General features: G+C 47.0%; 2 protein-coding genes across 15 annotated transcripts in view; one reads left to right on the plus strand and one right to left on the minus strand.

The window, feature by feature from the left end:
- MAPK8IP3 (mitogen-activated protein kinase 8 interacting protein 3) overlaps nt 1-12,875 on the plus strand; it is a 72,136-nt gene extending 59,261 nt beyond the window's left edge. For all 14 annotated transcript variants that reach the window (XM_081839552.1, XM_081839554.1, XM_081839557.1 and 11 more), the window contains 8 exons: nt 548-615; nt 1,455-1,603; nt 2,741-2,912; nt 3,048-3,161; nt 4,701-4,739; nt 6,564-6,746; nt 7,181-7,324; nt 8,805-12,875. In XM_081839552.1, the coding sequence (XP_081695678.1) occupies nt 548-615; nt 1,455-1,603; nt 2,741-2,912; nt 3,048-3,161; nt 4,701-4,739; nt 6,564-6,746; nt 7,181-7,324; nt 8,805-8,926 (991 nt within the window). In that variant the 3' untranslated portion in view covers nt 8,927-12,875. The remainder of the gene's footprint in view (nt 1-547; nt 616-1,454; nt 1,604-2,740; nt 2,913-3,047; nt 3,162-4,700; nt 4,740-6,563; nt 6,747-7,180; nt 7,325-8,804) is intronic.
- Nucleotides 12,876-14,418: 1,543 nt separating this feature from the next.
- NME3 (NME/NM23 nucleoside diphosphate kinase 3) lies at nt 14,419-21,028 on the minus strand. The gene is made up of 5 exons (XM_081840129.1): nt 20,870-21,028; nt 19,674-19,804; nt 18,139-18,240; nt 17,266-17,378; nt 14,419-15,963 (listed from the first exon to the last, which is right to left on the minus strand). The coding sequence occupies exons 1-5, from the start codon at nt 20,910-20,912 to the stop codon at nt 15,846-15,848; spliced, it is 507 nt and encodes a 168-aa protein (XP_081696255.1). The 5' UTR covers nt 20,913-21,028; the 3' UTR covers nt 14,419-15,845.
- Nucleotides 21,029-21,596: the final 568 nt, after the last annotated feature.

A 21,596-nucleotide genomic window follows, 5' to 3' on the forward strand; every position in this document is an offset into this window, starting at 1 on the left:
GACCCTGCCAGTGAGAGGGATGCTACTAGGCTAAATAGGCAAATCATCTGACCCTGGTAGAAAGCAATTTCCCATGTTCCATATTCCATATTTGCATTAGACATCATAGAATTTTAGAGTTCGGAGGCACTCTAAGGATCATCTAGTCCAACCTTCAATGCAGGAATTGTACCATGGAACTTCATTCTCCACCAAGATTCCCAAAATATTTAAATTATGTAAACCAAGGGCTGAAGAGTCATGTCACCCATCTCCCTGAAGAAACCAGAACCAGCAGAAATCCTGCTCATCCCCCAACCTGCAAACAGCACAATCTTCTGACAGTTCAAAAGGCCTAAGGGGCTAGAAACTTTTCTTTTTTGTTTTAAATTGAGAGCTTAGATCACCAAGACATTGAATTCATTGCCTGTTTCCTGTGCTTGCATGGTGTGATCATACAATATTACTTAACTCACAGTTGTTGTTCATGTTCCTGCACAGTGTTATTACGTGTCACTGCCTTGCTTTGAAACTAATCCTTCCCCCCCCCCATCCCATGTACATTCAGGCACGTGAAAGGACGTGTTCTAGTGGCCCTGGCTGATGGAACCCTAGCCATATTCCATCGAGGAGAAGGTAGGTCCAACATTGTGGGGAATGATGCAGTTTTGCTGTAGAGCTGGGGAAAGACCTTGTAGTCAGATCTGGGAAATCAGGATTGGTGGGATTCAAAGGGACAAGTTTTCCTTCCATGGAAGCTTTCCTCCTGGTTAGAGGAGTAGAGGTTTTTGGGGGGTGGGGGATAGGATTTCAGTTGGAACCACACGGGGTCAAAGTGTTAAAGCCCTTCCTCCTGCATACCACAGTTCTGATTCCTCTACCTGTAGAGCAAGCTTCCATAGAATCAAGAGAATTGCAGAGTTAGAAGGATGCAGGAATCACAGCTAAAGAATCCCTAACAGATGGCCAGCCAACCTCTGTTTCAAAACCTCACATATAGTTTGACCCTGACTTATCTGCATATCCTAACTAACAGAACCTGGCAATCAAAAGAGACTTTTGTACATGCCGCAGAAGCTTGGGAAATCCCAGTTTTCCAATGTACAAATATGAAACCGTTATAGATTTACTTCTCCCCAGTCCAGCCCACATGGGTGGAGGAGAGCAAGAGCACCCCTGCTTTGGTTATTTTTCTTCCCCTGACCCTTGTTACTCAAGCAAGACTTGAGCTGAATCAGGAAGCCCTCTTATACTCCTTCCTGTCCAAGAGCATCCAATGGCCAGTGGTGGGCGGAGTCTGTCCAGGGTCTGAAAGTACTTCCCTGAGAAGCTGCCCCCTGCAGTTCAGTGGCTCACCACACAGGGCAGCGGTCCACAGATCCCAGAAATACCTGATACATCAAGACCACTGAGAAGCAAACCAGTCCTCTCTACCCATCTTCTTCCTTCCTTCTTTCCTGTGCGTTTATCTCTAGACGGTCAGTGGGACCTCAGCAATTACCATCTCATGGACCTGGGTCACACACACCATTCTATTCGCTGCATGGCTGTGGTGTATGACCGAGTGTGGTGCGGCTACAAGAACAAAATCCACGTCATCCAGCCCAAAACGATGCAGATAGAGGTATGGCGAGGGTGTCTCTGAATGAAGGAACATGGCAGAGCATCTAGGAATGCTTTCTAACTAAAAGTACTGTTGGGATTGAAAGTGTTTATTGGCTCATTCATCAATGAAGGCTTTGGGTGGCTAATTCATATGAGCCTGTTTTAATCAAGTTCAAGTTAGTTTTATTGCGGCAAAAGCCAGTGACACAAAACACCACAAAATCAAACAAAAGGAAATCAACAACAACATCCAAAAAAAAAAAAATTACACAAGGGAACTTCGCAGTGTGCCATTCAACAGAAGAGATTTACGCTTCCTGATTGCTAAAGTGCAAAATTTGGCCACCTCATATGATATTGAGCTGGAGGAATCTTCCAGAAGGTATTTTCGTAGAATTTCGGGGGAGGATTCCAAATAATGTTGTAGGGGTATAAATTTTGATAAAAGTGGCAAAATAAGTTGAACTCGTTCTTCACTATAAAATTTGCAAAATAGAAGGATGTGTGTGACAGATTCTACCTTATTAGACATACAGGGGCAGAGACGCGCATGCATTGGTACCCGCGTAAGTTTGCCGTACAGCACTGCTGAGGGCATTGTCTCAAAGCGGGCTCTGGAGAAAGCCCATCTATAAGCTTCGTTAGTGATGTTAGTTAAGTAAGGGGCAGCTGCAAAATTAGGCCAAGCTTTTAAACATCTATACGTCTCCGGGAGTAGGGCCTGTTTTAATCAAAAAGGTCAAGATTTTTTACTGGGGAAACTGCAATTTAAGGGCATCATCTTTTATTGCTAAGATTCTCTCATTTGGGGTGAAGGAGGCATCCAACGGAATTGGGTAGTCAGGATTTGCCAATGTGGTAGCCGTCTTACACCTGGAGAGATCTTCTCTGACCTTCACAGGCTTCCCTCCCCAGCTGAAGGAAGCAGGCATGGTTCCCCTCCTATTTTATCCTGTGAGGATAAAACAATCCTGTGAGGTAGGTTAGGAGGAGAGATAGTAAACAACCAGATCCAACTGAGTTTTGGGGTCAGGGCACTGGACCCTCAGCCTGAGAAGAAGTGCTATTTCCTGAACGATGACTCTGGCGATTAAGTAAGAGGGCAACCATTGTGGAAACCCTGAGCATATTTCCCTTTTCTCCATGCCCTTTCCAGAAGTCCTTTGATGCCCACCCTCGCCGGGAGAGCCAGATCCGACAGCTGGCTTGGATTGGGGACGGCGTTTGGGTTTCCATCCGCCTGGATTCTACGCTGAGGCTGTACCATGCTCACACCCATCAGCACCTCCAGGATGTAGACATTGAGCCCTATGTCAGCAAAATGTTAGGTAAATGAAACGGCACGAAAGACGGCCCTTTGGAGCAGGGGTGGGGACTAGTGCTGTTTGAATGAATTAATATGATCTTGGCCTTTTCAGTGACCTACACTACCCTAACTAACTCTGTTTGTGCCTCTCATCCAGGCACTGGAAAGCTGGGTTTCTCATTTGTGCGGATTACAGCGTTACTCATTGCTGGCAACCGTCTGTGGGTAGGGACAGGCAATGGTGTTGTCATTTCCATCCCTTTGACAGAGAGTAAGTGGACTCCATTTTCATTTCTTCTGCTCTATGCATTTTTCTCTGTATGTGATTTTCTCAAACCGCTTCCCCCTCCTAGCAAGAGGATTTTCCGTGTGTGGATTCCAGCCCTTCACACAAGCTGACCCAAATCCAGCAGACTTTGCTTTTTGTTTTTCAAGCTTGCATTCATCCAGCTCTTAACTCGTTGCAGTGAAGCTTGCACAACGAATATCCATTGTAGATTGTGCTTATCACAGATGCAAATGTTAAGCTTACAAGCAAATGCATCTAAAGAAGGCCCATTGGTTATTCTTTTCTTTTTTTAAAATGAAAAGTAAGTGTCACATCCAGTATTAGTCCTACTCCGAGTAGACCCATTGGCATTACTGGACCTAACTTAGTCACGTTCATTCATTTCATTGGGTCTACCCTGAGAAAAACCTAGTTGAATACAACCCAATGGGTCTACTCTGGGTGAATGTTAGATGGCTACAACCCCAGATTTGGAATGCATGATTTTGAAAGGAGGGCTAGTGTGGGAGTGTGCTTAATTCCACCTCCCCAGTGTATTAACGCACAACTGCTTTTCCCTCTGTAAGGGATTTGAATACAAACATCTGCAATGCCACATGCATAATGCAATGTAGATTTTTTGTTTTTCTGTACCTGACTTCCCGAGGCCTTTGCATTTTTCCAGTATGTCTTTTATGTGACATGCTGCAGCTGACAATGTTTTCAGAATGGAGTCCTTTGCAAAGTAATTTAGCTATGAGACACCAGTGTGGTGTGGCAGCTGAGTGAGGTGGTGCAAATAATGTGGTTGGTCATAGGTTTAGAGATCTAGAGACAGCTCTGAGCACAAAGGTTCCCAAACTATGGGACACAAACTCTCCAAGATCTGCAAAAGAAGTGTGTTGGGTTTTTTCTCAGACCAGAGATGAAGTGGACATGTAGGAGGAGAGAGTTATGATATTTGTTTGAAGGAACTTGGGGCAAGGCAATAAACTCCAAGAGAGCTGTTCCCAATCACAGTAGACAGTTCTGGACTAGACATACAAGGAGCCTGAACTGGTTTAAGGTAGCATCCTCTGTTCCTAAATCATGATGGGTTTGGGGCTAATGCCAGTTTTCTGGTCTTCTGTCATTTGGCAAGTCCAGTGGAATGTGCCCTCCTGTCCTCTAGGGGGCATGTGTTCCATCAGAGGATCCATGGAGAACAAGGGATGGGTCCCAGTCACTGCATGTGGCTTCCCACCTCAGAGGTGACACCTAGTGGTGCAAAATGGAGGTGCAAAGCAGTACTCTGGGTGGATAATTCTCTGACTTCTAAGCACCTGTTGCTGAGACAGCATTTAGTATCAAGTCTCTTAATATTTTATTATTTGGCTGTAATGCTGTGGCTCTTGTTAAAAGAAACATATGCATTTTTGCAAAGGAACTAAATGTCAATGTGCTCCTTTTGCTGCTGCTTCCAGTAATTGCTGTTTTCTTCTCTTCCCTAACTTGTGGCTCTGTTCCTATTTTCCCCTGCTCTCCCTCGCTTCCTCCTCCTAGCTGTAGTCCTCCACCGAGGTCAGCTCCTTGGGCTCAGGGGTAAGTCCAAGACCTCTTTCCATCTAGATTCCAGATGCCATCCTATATCTAACCCAATGACTTCTCCATCCTTTAATCCATCCGCTCACTTTTCTTCCTCTGCCTATTCATTCATTCACCTCTCATTTTCATTTGAAATTGCCAAAAAAATGTAAGAGTGGAAATGTTCTTGTGAATCCATATTAGGAATGTTGAGCAGATCATCACTTCTGAAGGTCCCCCTTGCATGTTAAAGTTTCAGAACCTTTAAACCAGTTCCTTTCTGCTTCTATCTCGTGATGAAAGAAGGTGATGAAGCAGAAATGTGGTCACATGCCTAGGAATTCTTAACATAGCTATACATTTAAACAGAACAAATTAAAAACAAAACCTCCCACAAGTAGCTCTTGAACCACTTCAGAAGACAGATTGGAAATTGCATGTGAGGACAGTGACATCCCTGCCACTGGCAAAACAGTGCTGAGTGCTCCTGGGTTTCCACCATTCCAAACATGTCAAATGATTTGAAATATTTGAAAGCGCATCCTTAATCCAGCCACTTTTATTTTGAAAACAAAGCTGAAGCTGACATGGGCCCCCCAATCTGGAAAATATCCCTAATCCAGATTGGGTGTCAGTTTCCTGTTTATAATCACTCCCTTCCTGGATGTGATTTGCCCCCACAGTTTTGCAGTGAACTGTGGCTTAGGGTGGCAAAAAGCTGGGGTGGGGAGGGTAGAATTTCAGCGGGAAACTCATCAAGATGCTTTCCAGACTGCAGTTGCTTTTCTTCAAAAAATACAACCAGCCAATTTAAGCATGCTTTTACAGACCCCTGTGTAATGTAACTCTGGGTCAGTTCAGCAAACCTCCTGCAGAATAGCTCCCCTCCCCACTGGCAGAGGAAGGGGGTGTGGTAGGTGCGGTCTGCCACAGGTGTCATCCCTGGGGGGGGGTGACATTGCCCCCCCACCCCCTGGGATGCTAGCCCCGCCCCCGCAGGCGGCTAGCCCTGCCTCTGGGTACACAGTATATGCACTGCTCCGGGTGCCAGAGCAGCTAGCTCCACCTCTGCCCCTCCCCCACCTTCTTGGAGCTCTCCCTAGCAGAACAAAAGGGACATTTAAAAAAAAATTGAAAGCAATGAAACCACTTCCAGACCAGCCACATTTCTCTTTACAAGTGTTAAATATGCTTTTGGAAATCTTTGTCTAAACTCATGGAGCTATACTTCCCAGGGTTTTCTGGGGAGAGAAGAGACGGATTCTTTATTATGTGGTCCTAGTCCTGATAGAACCAAACAAAATAAAACCAACAACCATATAAGTAGAATATCATAACATACAAAATACATTAGAATGGGTTGTAATACATTGGTGATATAAAATATCAGGGATATCCAAGTCTGCTCCTTTTAGAAAAACTTGATGCAAGAGAGGAGAGAAACAAACATATTTATCAACACACAGTGCTCTGTAGGCTCCACCTCAGGATATGGCTCTAAGTAAATCTTTTTATACTAATTATCCCCAGTCTGGGGAGATGTTTATTCTCCAGGAGAACAGTGTAAGATCTAAAATGTACTAGCTTGAGCTATGATCCGAAATCTTAAAATGAGATGTTATTTTTTCAAGGGTAGGCGACATTTTAAAAGTTGCTAGGAGCAGACCAGATTGTCAAGCCAGATGTTACTGGACTTTCCCTCTGACAGTTGGACAGGAGAAGGAATTCATGGCACTAACGCTTTGTAGGATAATTAAACCAGTTTAGCCATGTGTGGTGCAGTCAGCCCTTACATTTCCCCCTCCTTATTGCTTGCTTTTAATTTGTGTGTGTTGCCTTCAGCCAATAAGACATCCCCAACATCTGGAGAAGGGAACCGGCCTGGCGGGATCATCCACGTGTACGGCAGCGACGACAGCAATGACAAGTCTGCCAGCAGTTTTATCCCTTACTGCTCCATGGCTCAAGCCCAGCTCTGCTTCCATGGTCACCGTGACGCGGTCAAATTCTTTGTCTCTGTGCCTGGTAAGCAGAACATCTAAAGTACTCCATGAATGCAATTCTGTCAGTGCATCGTTATGCTGAGAGCTTATTGTGAAATCTGAAGGCTTATGCAGAATTCTGAGGCTCTTTCCATTGCAATGGCCTTTCCTATGATGTTCAAGAACATCTTAAGAATCGCCCTGCTGGATCAAGTCCAGGGCAGCTATCTGGCCCAGCATCCTTTTTTCACTGGGGTCAACCACATGCCCCAGTGAGAAACCCAAAAGGACTTGAGTGCAAACAGCATTCTCACCATGGGTGATTCCCAGTAACTTTTGGGGCCATTCTGCCAGTGACATTGGAGGTAGACCTCTCAGGATGATAGTAGTGTTGATAGCCTTATCCTCCATAATTTTGGTTTCCCAAAGCTCAGTTGTATATCTCAGCTGCTCAGAACAAGCTCTGGATTCTTTCAGGTAACGTTCTGGCAACACTGAACGGGAGTGTGCTAGACAGCCCCTCCGAGAACCCCAGCACAGCCACCATCGAGGCTGAGGGCCAGAAGCTGAAGAACGTCCTGGTGCTCAGTGGTGGGGAAGGGTACATTGACTTCCGGATTGGTGAGTTCTTTTACATATATATCCTCATTGTGCAGAGCAGCTATGAGTAAAGGACAAGCTAGCGCAGAGTGGCTAAGGAAGAAATTTCTATTATTATTTATTGAATTTATATACTGCCCTATACCTGGAGGTCTCAGAGCAGTTCACAGAATAAAATCAGGATATGAAACCACAAAATACCTAATAAAAATAAAACAACAACCCAATAGCCCCCCCCCAAACCACATTTTAAATCGGATCAACCAAAAGCCTGGTTAAAAAGGAACGTTTTTGCCTGGCACCTAAAGGTGTGTAATGAAGGCGCCAGGCGAACTTCCCTGGGGAGAGCATTCCACAGATGGGGAGCCACTGCAGAGAAGGCCCCGTTCTCGTGTTGCTACCCTCTGGACCTCTCAAGGGGGCAACACACGAAGAAGGGCCTCAGAAGTTGATCTCAGGGTCCAGGTAGGTGCATATGGAAAGAGGCGGTCCTTGCAGTATTGCGGCCCTGAGCCGTTTAAGACTTTATAGGTCAAAACCAGCGCTTTGAATTGTACTCAGAAGCTAATTGGTAGCCAGTGCAGTTGGACCAGGATCAGTGTAATAATGCTCAAACCGTCTTGCTCTGATGAGCAACCTGGCAGCTGAATTCTGCACTAGCTGAAGTTTCCGAACCGTCTTCAGAGGCATATCACATTCATATGTACCACTTTAAGCGTGTCCTGTAGTTTAGGGGTTCTGAGTTGTCCTGCCGTTGTCCATAGCTGGTGCAAAGAGCCCTGATTTTGATTGGGATTGCGGCAGGGACGAAGGGATGAATGGCCCTTCTCTCCATGCCATAGTCCCCCTCTGAGTCAGACTTCCCCCTCACATCATCTATTTGTTAAAAGAAAAAGCAACCACACCATGGCAAACATCCGTATCTTGTTTGGCCCTTTGAGAGTTACAGCACAGGACAGCCTTCTTCCATCCTTTCCTCTGCCACAGACTCAGCAGCTCCCCAACTCCCCTGTCTGCACAGACCACTTAGAAGTTGCTGAGAGTCTTGGTGGATCACAAGTGATTTTTTTTTTACCTCTTGTAGCAATTGAAATGTGCTGCGCTAAACAAGGTGTGTTTTATAATTGTATTTTTAACTGCTTCTGTAATTATCTCATTTCTTATTGTACTACAATAAAAAGAAGCAATAAAACCACAATTAAAAATTAAAATACGTAATGCAGACACACCATGGATGACCTGAATCAAGCTTTCCACTCGGGAGAACTGGATGAATTTAGACCTCTCCCATTCTGCAGCTCTCCATTTGCAGGACTTCGATAAAATAACTTAAGTCTACAGAGTTGGGGTAAAGATTATAATAATGTATGCAAAGCACTCTCAGGCATCTAAAGATGCTATGTAAATGGTACCTATTACTAATGATTGGGAGTCCTGCTTGGTGGAGCTTTGGTGCTTCCGTGTTCTTCTCTTCCATTCATTGTACAAGGTCTCTCCACAGGAGATGGAGAAGATGACGAGACGGAGGAAAACGCAGGAGAAGCCACCCAAGTCAAGCCCATCCTCTCCAAGGCTGAACGGAGCCACATCATTGTGTGGCAAGTTTCCTACATCCCTGAATGAGCTACTCTTGTCTTTTCTTTTTCTGCCAATTATAACTCTCTCCCCTCTGATCCCCCCAAACTCCCGGAATGCCAGTATGTACATACCAGAACTCCTGCATTTCTCCTACTGCTGGAAAACCGAGGTCCCAGACAACCAACCGCAGCAGCTCCTGCACTGGGTAGCGGCTCCCTCTCTCATCTAACCTCCAAACTTGCAGCTTTCATCTTGGGCCTGCATGCTTTCTAAAATGGCTGGGTTACTGCCAGCTTTCCAAAGGAGGAGAACCATGGCAATGAAAGCCACTCCGCCCGCAAGTGAGGCAACGAGAGATGCACAGGCAGAGCGGACTTGGCTTGGACGAGGTTTTCAAGACTGTCCCCTCCCTCCTTCCTTCATCTGCCTGCATGGAAGAACTAAGATGTTTGCCGGCTCTTGCCCCTGCCCACTTCACCACCACGGAGGCAGCACTGACGGCATGCACTGGTCTGCAAACCAGGACTAGAGAGATGGATCCCATCGTAACAAAGCGAACATTCCAACCTCGTCTCCTTCGCTGTCTCTCTATGGGACCTGCTCACAGGGGATTATCTGGGATAAATTGGGAGGTTGGGAATCCAAAAGAGCGTATGGATGCGTTTGGGAAGACTTTGGTATGGAAGTCAACAGCGAGGTGTCAGTGCCCAGAGACGGACCACAGGCACATGATGGGCTTCCACCGCTGAAGCTGTTTAGATCTGGGCCTGGGCACTTAAAATCATAACTCAAGTCGTTAGAGCATGAGACTTTTAATCTCAGGGTCATGGGTTTGAACCCCACGTTGGGGTTTTGCAGGAGGTTATGGTCCCTTCCAACTTACACTTCTGTGATTCTATTTATGGGAGACCTCTTTGAGAGTCCCAGTGTGCCCAGTTCTGAACTCCTTAGAGGAAGGGGAAGATTCAAGCCTAACAAATACCATAGATAATAATTCAGGTTAGAGGCACAATTGGTAGACTTGAAGGTGGGGTGGGCATCTCCAGCTCTTGGTAGCAGTGGGTGGTGTGCTGATGGAGAGGAAGGCAATATGTATGTTTAGCTGGTATGTGGAGAGTCATTGAAAGAACTGGGAAGTCCTCTGCTGTTGAAAGGCCACCAAGGTGTGCTTTGTGCTCCTTTACCTTGTGCTGCTCCACTAGGGCCCCAGTGGAGACTGGGGTGTTGCATACGGCTCTCAAGAGGTATTCAAATGTATTTTGCAGGCAATTCAGGAAAGCAAGCAGTCAAGATGGAGACTAGGCCCCTCCCTCTCCATGACATATATTGAAACCAATGAAAGCAGACTTGGACTTGGGGGAGATGGAGCAAGGCAGTCGGTGGAGAGGTATGTGCTTGGGGAGGATGGGCTGGGGAAGAGTGGAAATGAAGAAACGGGGAAAGGAGCTGAGGAGAAGACATTGGTCCTTTGTTAAGCGGCTTCCAGAAGCAGCAAGAGAGGAAACAGAGATGGTCTTCTTGGGAGAGGATGTTGAGAAAGCAGCGCCCACAGCTGTGGCATGCAAGTTAGGGCGCTGCCACTCTGCTGGCTGCTCACCAGGTTGGTGGCAGGTGTGCACACTCAACACGCATCCCACCTGTTGCTCCCCTTCTCTTGCCCCCACCCTGCCACATCCAGTGGCAGCTCCATCCCAGCCAGTGAGCCCCGTCTCATGCATCGTGACTCGGCACCAGTGACTGGGAGTGGATTGCTGCTTGAGATGAAGTTGTAAACAGCTGGTCCTCTGGGATATAAGGAGGTTTCTGCCGTAGGCAGTTCAGAGGCTGATGAACTTTAAAGGCTGTGGGAGGAAGCAGCAGGAAGAAGCCCAGAAATGTTAAGTGCTCTTAACGTCTTATTTAAATCTCACAGAACCTTTCACGTTTTAATTTTCTTTGAAGCCAGGGGAGACCAAGGTTTTTCAGAGAGGGAGGTGGGTCTTCCTTAGAGAGAGAGAGAGAGAGACAGACAGAGGGGGGGGGCAACTTCCTGGCAGTTCTTGGTAGAGTCAAAGCTTGGGACTGTCCACGTGCCCTTTCTTTGTGCGCTTTGTAGCAGAGGGAGATTATTGCAGGCTTTTTTCTTTCTTTTTGCATCTCTCAGGCCTCCCCTGCCTGCCTCTGTGAGCAATGTTTTCTTTCTCCAACATACCTGAATGAGGTCTGAGAAAACATAGACTAAAAAGGAAGTCCGGTCATAGTCTGAGCAGCTTGTGGGGACGCTTGCCCCAATCCAGTCAAGCGTACCATGCTGTGACTTAACCCCCTTTCTTGTGTGCTGAGAGTAGTAGCTTGGGTATGGCAGGCACACAAGCACCATGGCACACATATCGAATGCCTTACAGCTCCATTCCTTAACACCTGGCCACAAGCTGGACCTGTGCAGGGACCCCTACTCTTATGTCGTTTTATGTCACTTGCTTACTCAAAGCCACCCAGAGCCACAGAATGTACACAGAGATGAAAGAAATATGGCAAAGGCTGAAAAGGTCTGTGGGTTCCGCACAACAAACCAAGATGAAGAAAAAACAAGAAAGAGACGTTAAGCGGTAAAGCTGGTGGGTGGGGAGGACGTTGTGACTTGCAAGTCGATATTGTTGATCTCTGACCCATAATTTTTTGCCAAGAGCAGGAGAGAGGAAATCTAGAAGGCTAGTTTGATTTGATTTGGGGTAGTTTGATTTGAAAGAGCACAAAATGTGGTTAAGTAGCTGCAGCAAGGCTTGAGATCAAATAGGGGCTTTATTCATGATGAGAAAGAGAGTGAGGCTTACAGGGTAGGTAGCAAAGGCGGAGGGAACAGGTATCAGGAGCAGAGCATCTGCTTTGCAGGAAGAAGATTCAGTCCCTGCCATCTCCAGTTTAAAAAATGATCAAGAAGAGAGCAGGTGGTGGGAAAGACCTCTTCATAAGACTCTGAGCAGCCACTGCCAGTCAGTCTACATGGTACTGGGCAAAATGGGAAGTCTCAGCTGCTGTAAAAGCAGCTTCCTAGGTTCCCTTATTTTTATTCTGTCCATTAAGTTTCCAGATTTCAGTCCACTCTCGGTCTTAGGCCTTACCCTACCAGACATACCTGGAGGTGACACACTAGGGAGATATCAACAATTTCACTGAGCGCAGCTAACACTTGTTATTTTCCATGTCACAAGGAGGTCCTAACGCTTTGGGGTTGGCTTTTCAGTAAACAAGGAGCCAGAGCACCTCCTGATAGTGCTCCTACGGAAAGGGTTTTGTTTCCCAATGCCAGCATATCCTAGCTGTTTTCTAGACTACTGATGAAATAATAGTGTGCAGGAGAGAGAAGAGCAGATTGTTAAGACACTCTTTCATTATTCCATTCGAAACAGCAGTGCCATCAGCCAAGATTTGCCGTTCTCTTGGGGCAAGTTAGCAAGTAATACCACTAATCTATCCTGTCACATTCCCCCCCACCACCACCATTCCTGCCCCACTGCTACCCCAGTGCTCTGCTCAGAAAGATGGCCACAGTCCAGGTGGAGTTGAATCTCTGTTCATTAGAGGGCAAAAGACATAAAGCAGCTAACCCTCTGTGCTTATCCCAATTAAGGAGAGAATGAAGCAGATCTTGTACCACTTGCTCTGAAGTGGGGGAGAGGGGAGCTGGGAAGGTGACACAGGGCATGTAGCTCACAGGTAGAATATCTGCCTTACATGCAAAAGGTCCTGGGTTATAAATAAAAGCCCTGATGTCTCCAGGTAGAGTTGGGGAAAGCTCCTGCCTGTCAGTGTAGACAATACTAAGCTAGATGGACTACTCGCCTGACTATTCTTATGCTTCCTATGTTCTTATTTTGTTCAGTCTGTTCTGGGGGTGAAATACCTTTTGGAAGGGGTGGGAGGAAACTATCGTGACCTGGAGAGCAACCTGACAACAGCAGAGCCTGGGAGGAGAGAGAAAGGGAAGTCGGATTTTTTAAAAGTGAGGACCGGTGGGGTGACTACCTATCTGTGACCGGTGGGGTGGGCAGCTTTGACTTAGCCACTACTTAGCAATGGTGCAGCTAGGTGGTTTTAGACTCTGGCCTTAATGGTCTCCCAGCCCGGCAGACCTTTAGATGGGAACATGTACAGTGGTGCCTCGCAAGACGAAATTAATTCGTTCTGCAAGTTTTTTCTTCTTGCGAGTTTTTCCTCTTGCGAAGCACGGTTTCCCATAGGAATGCATTGAAAATCAATCAATGCGTTCCTATGGAGACCGTCCCCCGGACCTGTCCCCGGAGATTGCGGGGCTGGCAACGGGGAGAAGCGATCTTCTCCCCGCCGCCCCTTGCTTCAAAAGAGGTCCGGGGACAGCGGGGAAGACGCGCTGCGCTTCCCCGCTATCCCCGGAGCTTGCGGGGCAAGCTTCGTTTTGCGAAGCAAGCCCATAGGGAGATGTGTCTTGCGAAGCGGCTAAGAAAACGAAAAACTCCTTCATCTAGCGAGTTTTTCGTCTTCCGAGGCGTTCGTCTTGCGGGGCACCACTGTATTGCTTCACTTACCGCATTTCTGAAGTAAGCTGTATTGGGGTGGGGGGCGCCTGCTCATTCTGCTGAGTTGGGTCTGGGTCCCATAATTTCTGCCCCCAAAGCCCTACCCCTACAGCACCACTGCAGCTTAGAGGGCGAGCGTGTGGCATCTGACAGGGTGCCACGGTTTTAAAACTGATCTACCTGTTGCCAAAGGACCCGAGAGCAGGATTACTTCCTCATGCAGAACTGAACCAAGGTATGGTCTTTTTTAAACAAAAACAACAGATAACAACTGCAAAGCCTCCAGCAGTTCTCAGTTCCCAGGCATTTATTAGTCAGGATACTGCTCCTTTTGCCTCCCCTGCCTACAAATATATGCCCAAAGAACCTTTCACAGTTTGAAGTTACGTTTTCTTTGAAAAGAAGCACATGTTCAAGGTGGGGGGGGGACGCGGGGGGAGGGAGAGGCGTAGCTATGGGGAGAAAGCCTCACAGTGCTGGCTGTTGACTCCTGATAGCTACCTGCCGGCAAGATAAAAGCTGATTTGACTTACAGACACCTCCCCGCCACATCTCCACTGTGATGTATGTAAAGTTAACTTGTATGTTATAAAAGGAATTTTTTAAAAGTGTCTTAAGGCCTGTCCACTCTGCTGTTTTGGTCTAAAGATGTAAAGAGACTGCTGTATGAAAAAAACAACCCCACTCTCCCTATGCTTTGTCCCTTATACGCTATCCAAAAGATGACCATATCTGTTCTGTATGTAATAATAAAAAAAAATGTGTTAACATCACAGATTCGAGAGCATTGATAAACACACACTAGAAGTGGTATTTTTAAGGAGCTACTGCCATGACGTTTATTGCATCTTTTGATGGTGCACACCCAAGTGATGGGGCGGGGGGGGGGGTCACCTGCAACAATATGGTGCAAGTATGAAGTGCCCTTGTTCTGTACTCCCAGCCAGCCATCCACACCCTTTTCCAAGATACACCACCCTGACAGACACAGAGTAAAAATGATTGCCTTTTCCCAAAATTTATTTTACAAAAGCAAAACGCAGCCAGTATTTAAAAAGTAGCCCTGTACATATTTATAGATGTAAACAATCTCCTTTTGGGAAATATCTGGAAGAACAGTAACATGCAGTGGGATGAAAGATCCCAGAGGAAAACACAGGAACCATGATAGCCTAGGAACAATACTTCTCCAGCCAGGTCCCAACTTAATGGGATTTGGCTGCTTCCACTCTATCAGAGGCCTCCTGAAATGCCATCTTCCACTCCCAAATCCCAGCATTCTGTTCCTACTGAATAGTTGTCAGCTGTGAATAAGATTATTCTGTACACAGGTGTACACAGGACAGTGGTCCTCCAAATGTTGTTGGACTCCAACTCCCATCAGCTCCAGACAGCATGGCCAACAGTCAGAGGTGATGGAGGCTCCAACATCTGGAGAACTGAATATTTGCCGCCATCCCTAAGATAAAACATGCACTAAAGCAGCTCCCCCCCCCCCCGCCGTCCTGGACTATTGGAGAAAGTGGGGCGGGTATGAGATAATGAGCAGCGTGAATTCTGCATTTCAAGTCATTGCCCAAAAAGAAATTGCATTCACTAGAGAGAGAGCAGGACGTAACAGCAGCTGTATAAGCCCTATTGCTCAACCGCCGGATATTGCTAGCTGCGAGCAATTGTTTGTATTTGCTGCTGCTTAAGTAAAGCGAAACAGCACAGCTCCCCTTGCTTCTGTCTTATTTGATGTTTCCTTTTGGAAAGAGCAGGGGCAGCAGGCTGGATCTGTATTTCCCCCACCCTTCCCATGGGCCAAGTTGGGAAAGTAGGAAGGGCCAGCCACCTGATGTCGCAATTACGTTGGGTGGCCTATTTTCACCTGGGTGGTTTGAAATAAAACTCTTGTGGCCAGAGGCATGGTGCTTTGCAACCCCAAAGATGCTGCGGATAGCAGGATGCAAGCCCAGGCAATCCGCTGACTAGGATTGCAAAGTTGGGTCTGTGCCCTGTAGCTAGTAAAACTGTGACCTAACCAAGTGGGGTAGTCTTTGCAGGCTTGGATTGGGAGGCAGCAGGAAAACCACTAATGAAGCCCTTTGAAAGTACATTCTAAAAGTGAGAAAAGAGAACTGGAATCCCCTTGGTGTGTGCTTTTCCATACTGGTTTAATAGTGCAGATTTCTCTAATATTGCCCCCAAAAGGCTATAATTGGGGGCTGGGGAGGCAGGGAGAAAGGGAATTAAATTACTAGCTGTTAAACTGACATGATATGTTTGTTCAGATCTAAAATACTCCTGCCCTTTCTCTTCCCCACCCAATTCAACAAAAGAAGAAAGCTACCCGGGGGATCCCAGATAAGCTGAAAGGGAATGGACAGGTTTGTGCAGTGCCTTTGTGACAGCAGCAGAGGGGGCCAGGCTTCAGCTGCTCTGCCTTACTCATAAATCCAGTGATCTGCACTGTCTTCCCAACAGGCCAGTTCATCTGTGCGGAACCAGAGCAAGATCTCTCGCTGGGCGCTCTCCACCGAATCGCTCCCATGGATCACATTCCTGTAGGAAAAAGGAACAAGTATATCCCACCGTGCAGCTGGATGCATTGTGCCACAGTTAACTAAGTTCTTGGGCAGTCGGGCATATATGAGTACGATGAGCTAGGTTTCAGCTTAGGGCTTTATATGCAAAGGTCCCAAGTTCAATTGCCAGGTACAGATAAAGCTCCTGCCAAATCCTGGAGAGCTGCTGATAGGCCAGATGGACAAATGATGTGACTGGTCACATTCACACCATACATTTAAAGTGCTGCGATTCCACTTTAAGCCGTCATTGCTTTCTCCCAAAGACTGTTGGGAAACTGTTTGTGGTGCTGAGAGGAGACCCCCGATTCCCCTCACAGAGCTACTGTTCTCAGAGAGGTCTAATCATAAATCCCTCTTCAAAGGAAACTGGGAATTGTAGCTCTGCAAGGGGAATAGGGCTCTCCAAAGAACTATCAGCACCCTTGACTTAACTACAGCTCCCACAATGTATGGTGTGGATTTGGGCTCTATACAACAGCTTCTTGTGTTCCTAATAGGGTAGGGGAAAAGGGGATGAAAAATGATAATTTCATTTCCATTGTTATAACCTTATGCAATGATTCATCAGAGTCTTTTCTTATTTTCCAATTCTTTGCTGCTCGTTTCCCACCTCCTGCTGCTGCTTCCCTCCTGCCCCATTTCCCCAGCTCTCTTTCTTTCCCTTATAAAAGGTCCATTTTGCTGAGGGAGGGTGTTTGCTCACAGACGGGATGGACTGTATTAACAGCATGTGTATTGGCAGACAGGGACACGCTAACAATAAACCCTGGAAGAAGCAAAAATACTTCACTTGCCTCTCAAATCTATGAAGCTGGAGGTCATTTCTACCATTACTGGGAGGCAGCTTAATTTTGGCCCATGTTCACACAAAAATACTTCCTTCTTACTTACAAACCCATAATCCACATTGGCTGCATCCACATGTCCTTCTCCACCCAAATTAGCCTGATTTGGTTTGGAATTTGGTTAGTTCTAGTGCACAGTCCGATCTGAAACATTTGCACTAAACAGGATTTTGATTATCTTTGCTAGACACACAGCATGTGCGAACGATAACAAAACAAAAAGCATGCCTTATTTGATTTTTTTGAAATCATCCTCTGATTTAGTTTCCACTCTGTTTACAGGAATGCAGTTTTAGATCATCTCAGGCAGAAAGCGACACCTGGCTGAGCCCCCATTCCTTGCTGTGGTGGACCAATAGTTGCATTGCCGGAGTCACACAAAACGGTCAGAAGAGAGAACTGCCCCAAAAGTAAATGAGGTTTTCACTCACTTGCCAACTTCAATGCAGAAGTCACCTCGGATAGTCCCAGGCTTCGAATCTGCTGGGTTAGTTTCGCCAATCATGACGCGAGCTGTCTTCACCACTTCCAGTCCTTGCCAAACCTGGGGTGAAGGGAAGAAACACCCCCACTAGCATTCAACCTTTTGGTGACCCGAGACACACCTTTAGTCCTATAGCACATTTGGGGAGCCCTTTCTTTGTTTGTTTCTGCCTATTTGGACGGTGGTCGTGCTGTTGCTGGTGTCACCTGCCTTAGATCAAACCGTGACCCACTTGCTGAAAACCAATGGAAAAGGCAACCTTCTCAGTGCCAGTGGCCTTGTTCTGCTAAACCACTTGAGAAAGCATTAGGAGTCCTGGGGAAGAGGGAAGTGATGAGCCTCCCTCTCTTCTCAAAGAGAAAATATTTCTTACAAGGTTTCCCAACCCGCCCCACCCGCCCCCCGGTGTTCTGCTATCTGGGATCTTGGAGGGTAAAATGTCAGAACGTGCCAACAAGACGGCTTTTCTATACTTGGGTATTGTTAGAAAATATAGATGTGTTAGGAGATAGGGGCATCTCAAGACCCTCACATAGAAGAAGAAGAAGAGGAGTTTGGATCTGATACCCCGCCTTTCACTCCCCCTTGGGAGTCTCAAAACGGCTAACATTCTCCTTTCCCTTCCTCCCCCACAACAAACACTCTGTGAGGTGAGTGGGGCTGAGAGACTTCAGAGAAGTGTGACTGGCCCAAGGTCACCCAGCAGCTGCATGTGGAGGAGCAGGGAAGCGAACCCGGTTCCCCAGATTACGAGACTACCACTCTTAACCACTACACCACACTGGCTCTCATAGCAAAATGCATTTGTTATTTCACTCACCATGGCCACAACAGGTCCAGAGCTCATGTATTTCACCAGGCGGTTATAGAAAGGACGCTCACGGAGGGCGATGTAATGCTCCTTCAACAAGTCTTCGGAAGCCTAATCAATCAAGCATTTTATTTGTATGCTGTCTTTCCAAAGTTAAAATCATATTAAAAAATTACAAAATAGAAACATAGCAAAAGTAGTCATAAAACAATAAACCAAACATCAAAAAGTGCACAAGTTGAAGAATTTCCACATAAATTATAGGATCCAAAATAAAGATACAAAAAAATCAACATCAACAACCCCAGCAAACCCCCCCCCCCCCAATTCCTAAACAATGCTCCAGCTTTGGTAGTTGGGAGTTTGTCAGGGCCCCATCCTCCCAGGCCAAGTGGGAAAAGGCCTACAAGGCAGGAGGCAAGTCTTCCAGGATTAACACGTGGTCAAACACATGCCACAGACTTGATCAACGTTGTGTAGTTCTTTAAACAATTTTGTTGGTTTTTAGTATGTTTTGACTGTTTTCAGTCTTTTATTTTGTGTGTAAACTGCCCTGGGAACTTGCTTGAAGGGTGGGAGTAAAATTTCCTAGGATTATGATGATAATCAAAGATCAGGAAATTAACAGTTGAGTCAGCATCAATACCACCACCGTCGGTTTCCCACAGAATTGTACCTTAAGCATCTTACAACCCAGAAAACAAACCAAAAAATAGAACCATGCAAAATTAAGAACAATTTAAAATAACAATGATGTCAATGAATCCACAAAATACTTACATGCAATGTTAGATAAGGCGATACAAATAAGCCAACCTAATTTAATCAGTTTTAACTAGGGAAGCAGGCAGAGGCAACAACAGGCCCTGTTCCAGCTGGATTGTCCTTTCTCCACCCCCCCATCAACTTTAAATGTTATTTTGTGGTCCTTTAAATTTGTAAACTGCCTTGGGTGCTGTGGTAGAAAGGCAGTTTATAATTTCAATGAATAAACCAACAAAATATAGAGAATAACCCCCAACACAAAAATAGAATGATAGCACGCAAAGATAATATACAACACTGGGTGCGATCAGACTGCCCTGGTGTGTGGCCTTCAACCTCCAGGTCTCTGGTCTTCAGGCCAAATTTGGCCCACCAGGCACCCCTCATTTGGCCTATAAGCCAATTTCCCCCAAAACACAGTCATTTCCTCCACACCTGGCATCCTATGTGAAGCAAAGTGTGTGGCAGGTAGAGTTGTGGCTGAATCAGCTGCTTCCATCCCAATGCCTATAGAAAGCAGGACTGGACGCCTGGTGCACAGGGAATTCAATCCGCTTGGTTGTTGTCTCTTCCCCACCATGAGCCACCTTTGACAGATGGATGGGACAACCCACTTGTCAATCACCTGGTGTCCGATGAGTGACAAGTGGGTAACCCTAAGTTAGCCCACAGAATGGAGGTGGAGGTGGCAGGAAGATGAAGATGTGGTCCACTGGGTCATAAAGGTTCCCCATCCATCTCTCGACAAACAGCTTAGGTACTTAGCCAAGTATCCTGACCTGCATGAGCTTCATCGCCACCAGTTTGAAGCCCTTCTTCTCGAAGCGTCGGATGATCTCTCCAACCAGATGCCGTTGTACCCCATCTGGCTTAATGGCCAGGAAGGTGCGTTCATTTACACCGGTGAATCCTGGAAAGTAAGGGGAAAAGAGAGATTTAATGTATATATATATTGAGGGGGGGGGCATGCAATACATGCTGCGCAGCTGAGGAGGGGCAGGATTTCTGGAAATCACAAGTGAATACTATTGCACTCGGGTCCTGCTTGCAGGTTTCCCACAGGCAGTGCTTTTTTTTCCTCTAGAAAAATAGGTGCTGGTACTCACCATGAAGTTCCTACAGTAAGTGCCACACTTTTTAACAACAAAAAAGAGGTTTTATCGTGTTTTTGATATTCTGTTGGGAGCTGCCCAGAGTGGCTAGGGAAACCCAGCCAGATGGGATGGGTATAAATAATAATAATATAATATATTATTACCCTTGAGTACCCCCCTGGAAATCCTGGGATGACGGTGGTGCTGTGGGTTAAACCACAGAGCCTAGGACTTGCTGATCAGAAGGTTGGCGGTTCGAATCCCTGCGACGGGGTGAGCTCCCGTTGCTCGGTCCCAGCTCCTGCCAACCTAGCAGTTCGAAAGCATGTCAAGGTGCAAGTAGATAAATAGGTACCGCTCTGGCGGGAAGGTAAACGGCGTTTCTGTGTGCTGCTCTGGTTCGCCAGAAGCGGCTTAGTCATGCTCACCACATGAGCCGAAAGCTGTATGCCGGCTCCCTTGGCCAATAAAGCAAGATGAGCGCCGCAACCCCAGAGTTGGCCACGACTGGACCTAATGGTCAGGGGTCCCTTTACCTTTACCCCCTCGAAAAAGCACTCTCCACAACCATCTAGTTGGCCACTGTGGGAAGAGGAGATGGGCCCCGTTTGGCCTGATCCAACAGGGCTCTTTTTATGTTTGTGTGTTTTTATCTGGAAGACACCAGGTTGGCGAAAATTGACTTAGCCAATTGGGGGCGGGGGCGGGCGGGGTGGAGGGCAGGCACAGGGCGTTGCTTCCCGATGGCAAAAGAAACAGATATGCAACCCCAGTACGGCTAATTCAGCATGACCCAGCTACAGAGAGAGGGAAGGGCTGGTGAGGCACCCCCAGATCCCAGCCTGCAAAGTTGGGCACCCCCAGATCTCAGCAACGCTCACCTGTTTGGAAGATGCTGGCAAACAGGGCCAGCAGGAAGATCATGGCGTTAGCAGCGGCGGCGGCGGCAGCAGCAAAGACCCATAGAGCGAAGGGAAGAACTGGGGAGGACGCGCACGCCGGCCGGCAGCGTGGATCGGGAGCGCGCACGCTGATGACGAGAGGGGGAGTCTACTCAAGGGGAAGTAGCAGCACCAGCAGCAGAAGAGATGGGAGATTCCGCTCCTTTCTAAGGCTCCGATCCTGAACACACTTACCTGGAAGGAAGTCCCTTTGGGCACCTGAGCAGTCGTAGGGAGGATTGTGCTCTGACGCTGGTCTTTTTACTGGCGGCGTTTCGCTTTCGCAAGTCTCCAAACGACGTTTAAAAGTTCTGTGCATCTGCATGTAAGTCAGTGGAGCAGACAGGTTTTCCTGTGCCATTTCATTACTCCGATACCTTTGCTGAAGCAACGTCTTGAAAACAAACGAGCCGCAGCAGCAACATTTTGCCCGGTGAACCTGAGCCAGAATTAACCCCACTTCGAACCTGCAATGTGAATCGTGGACGACATCTCTGTCCAGCTGAAGTCGCGGTTTCTCAGCCACGGCCCGCCCTCCCCTCCTTTATTTGCAACCGAGGGAGCTTGCAGTAATCCGGCTATTGCTTTTAAATCAGGAACGGGGAGCCCACCGCCCGCCCCACGTTGTTTGACTACAAGTCCCATCATCGCTGACCATCGGGCCCCC

Source organism: Podarcis erhardii, assembly GCF_964252035.2.
Source record: "Podarcis erhardii genome assembly, chromosome: 14".
NCBI classification, from domain to species: Eukaryota; Metazoa; Chordata; class Lepidosauria; order Squamata; family Lacertidae; genus Podarcis; species Podarcis erhardii.

Coding starts and splice junctions, on each gene's coding strand:
- NME3 (XM_081840129.1), bottom strand. CDS start 20,912: ATGATCTTCCTGCTGGCCCTGTTTGCCAGCATCTTCCAAACAG. Junction 17,379..18,138: donor CTGGACCTGTTGTGGCCATG/GTGAGTGAAATA, acceptor CCTTCACCCCAG/GTTTGGCAAGGACTGGAAGT. Junction 15,964..17,265: donor TTCTGCATTGAAGTTGGCAA/GTGAGTGAAAAC, acceptor TTTTTCCTACAG/GAATGTGATCCATGGGAGCG.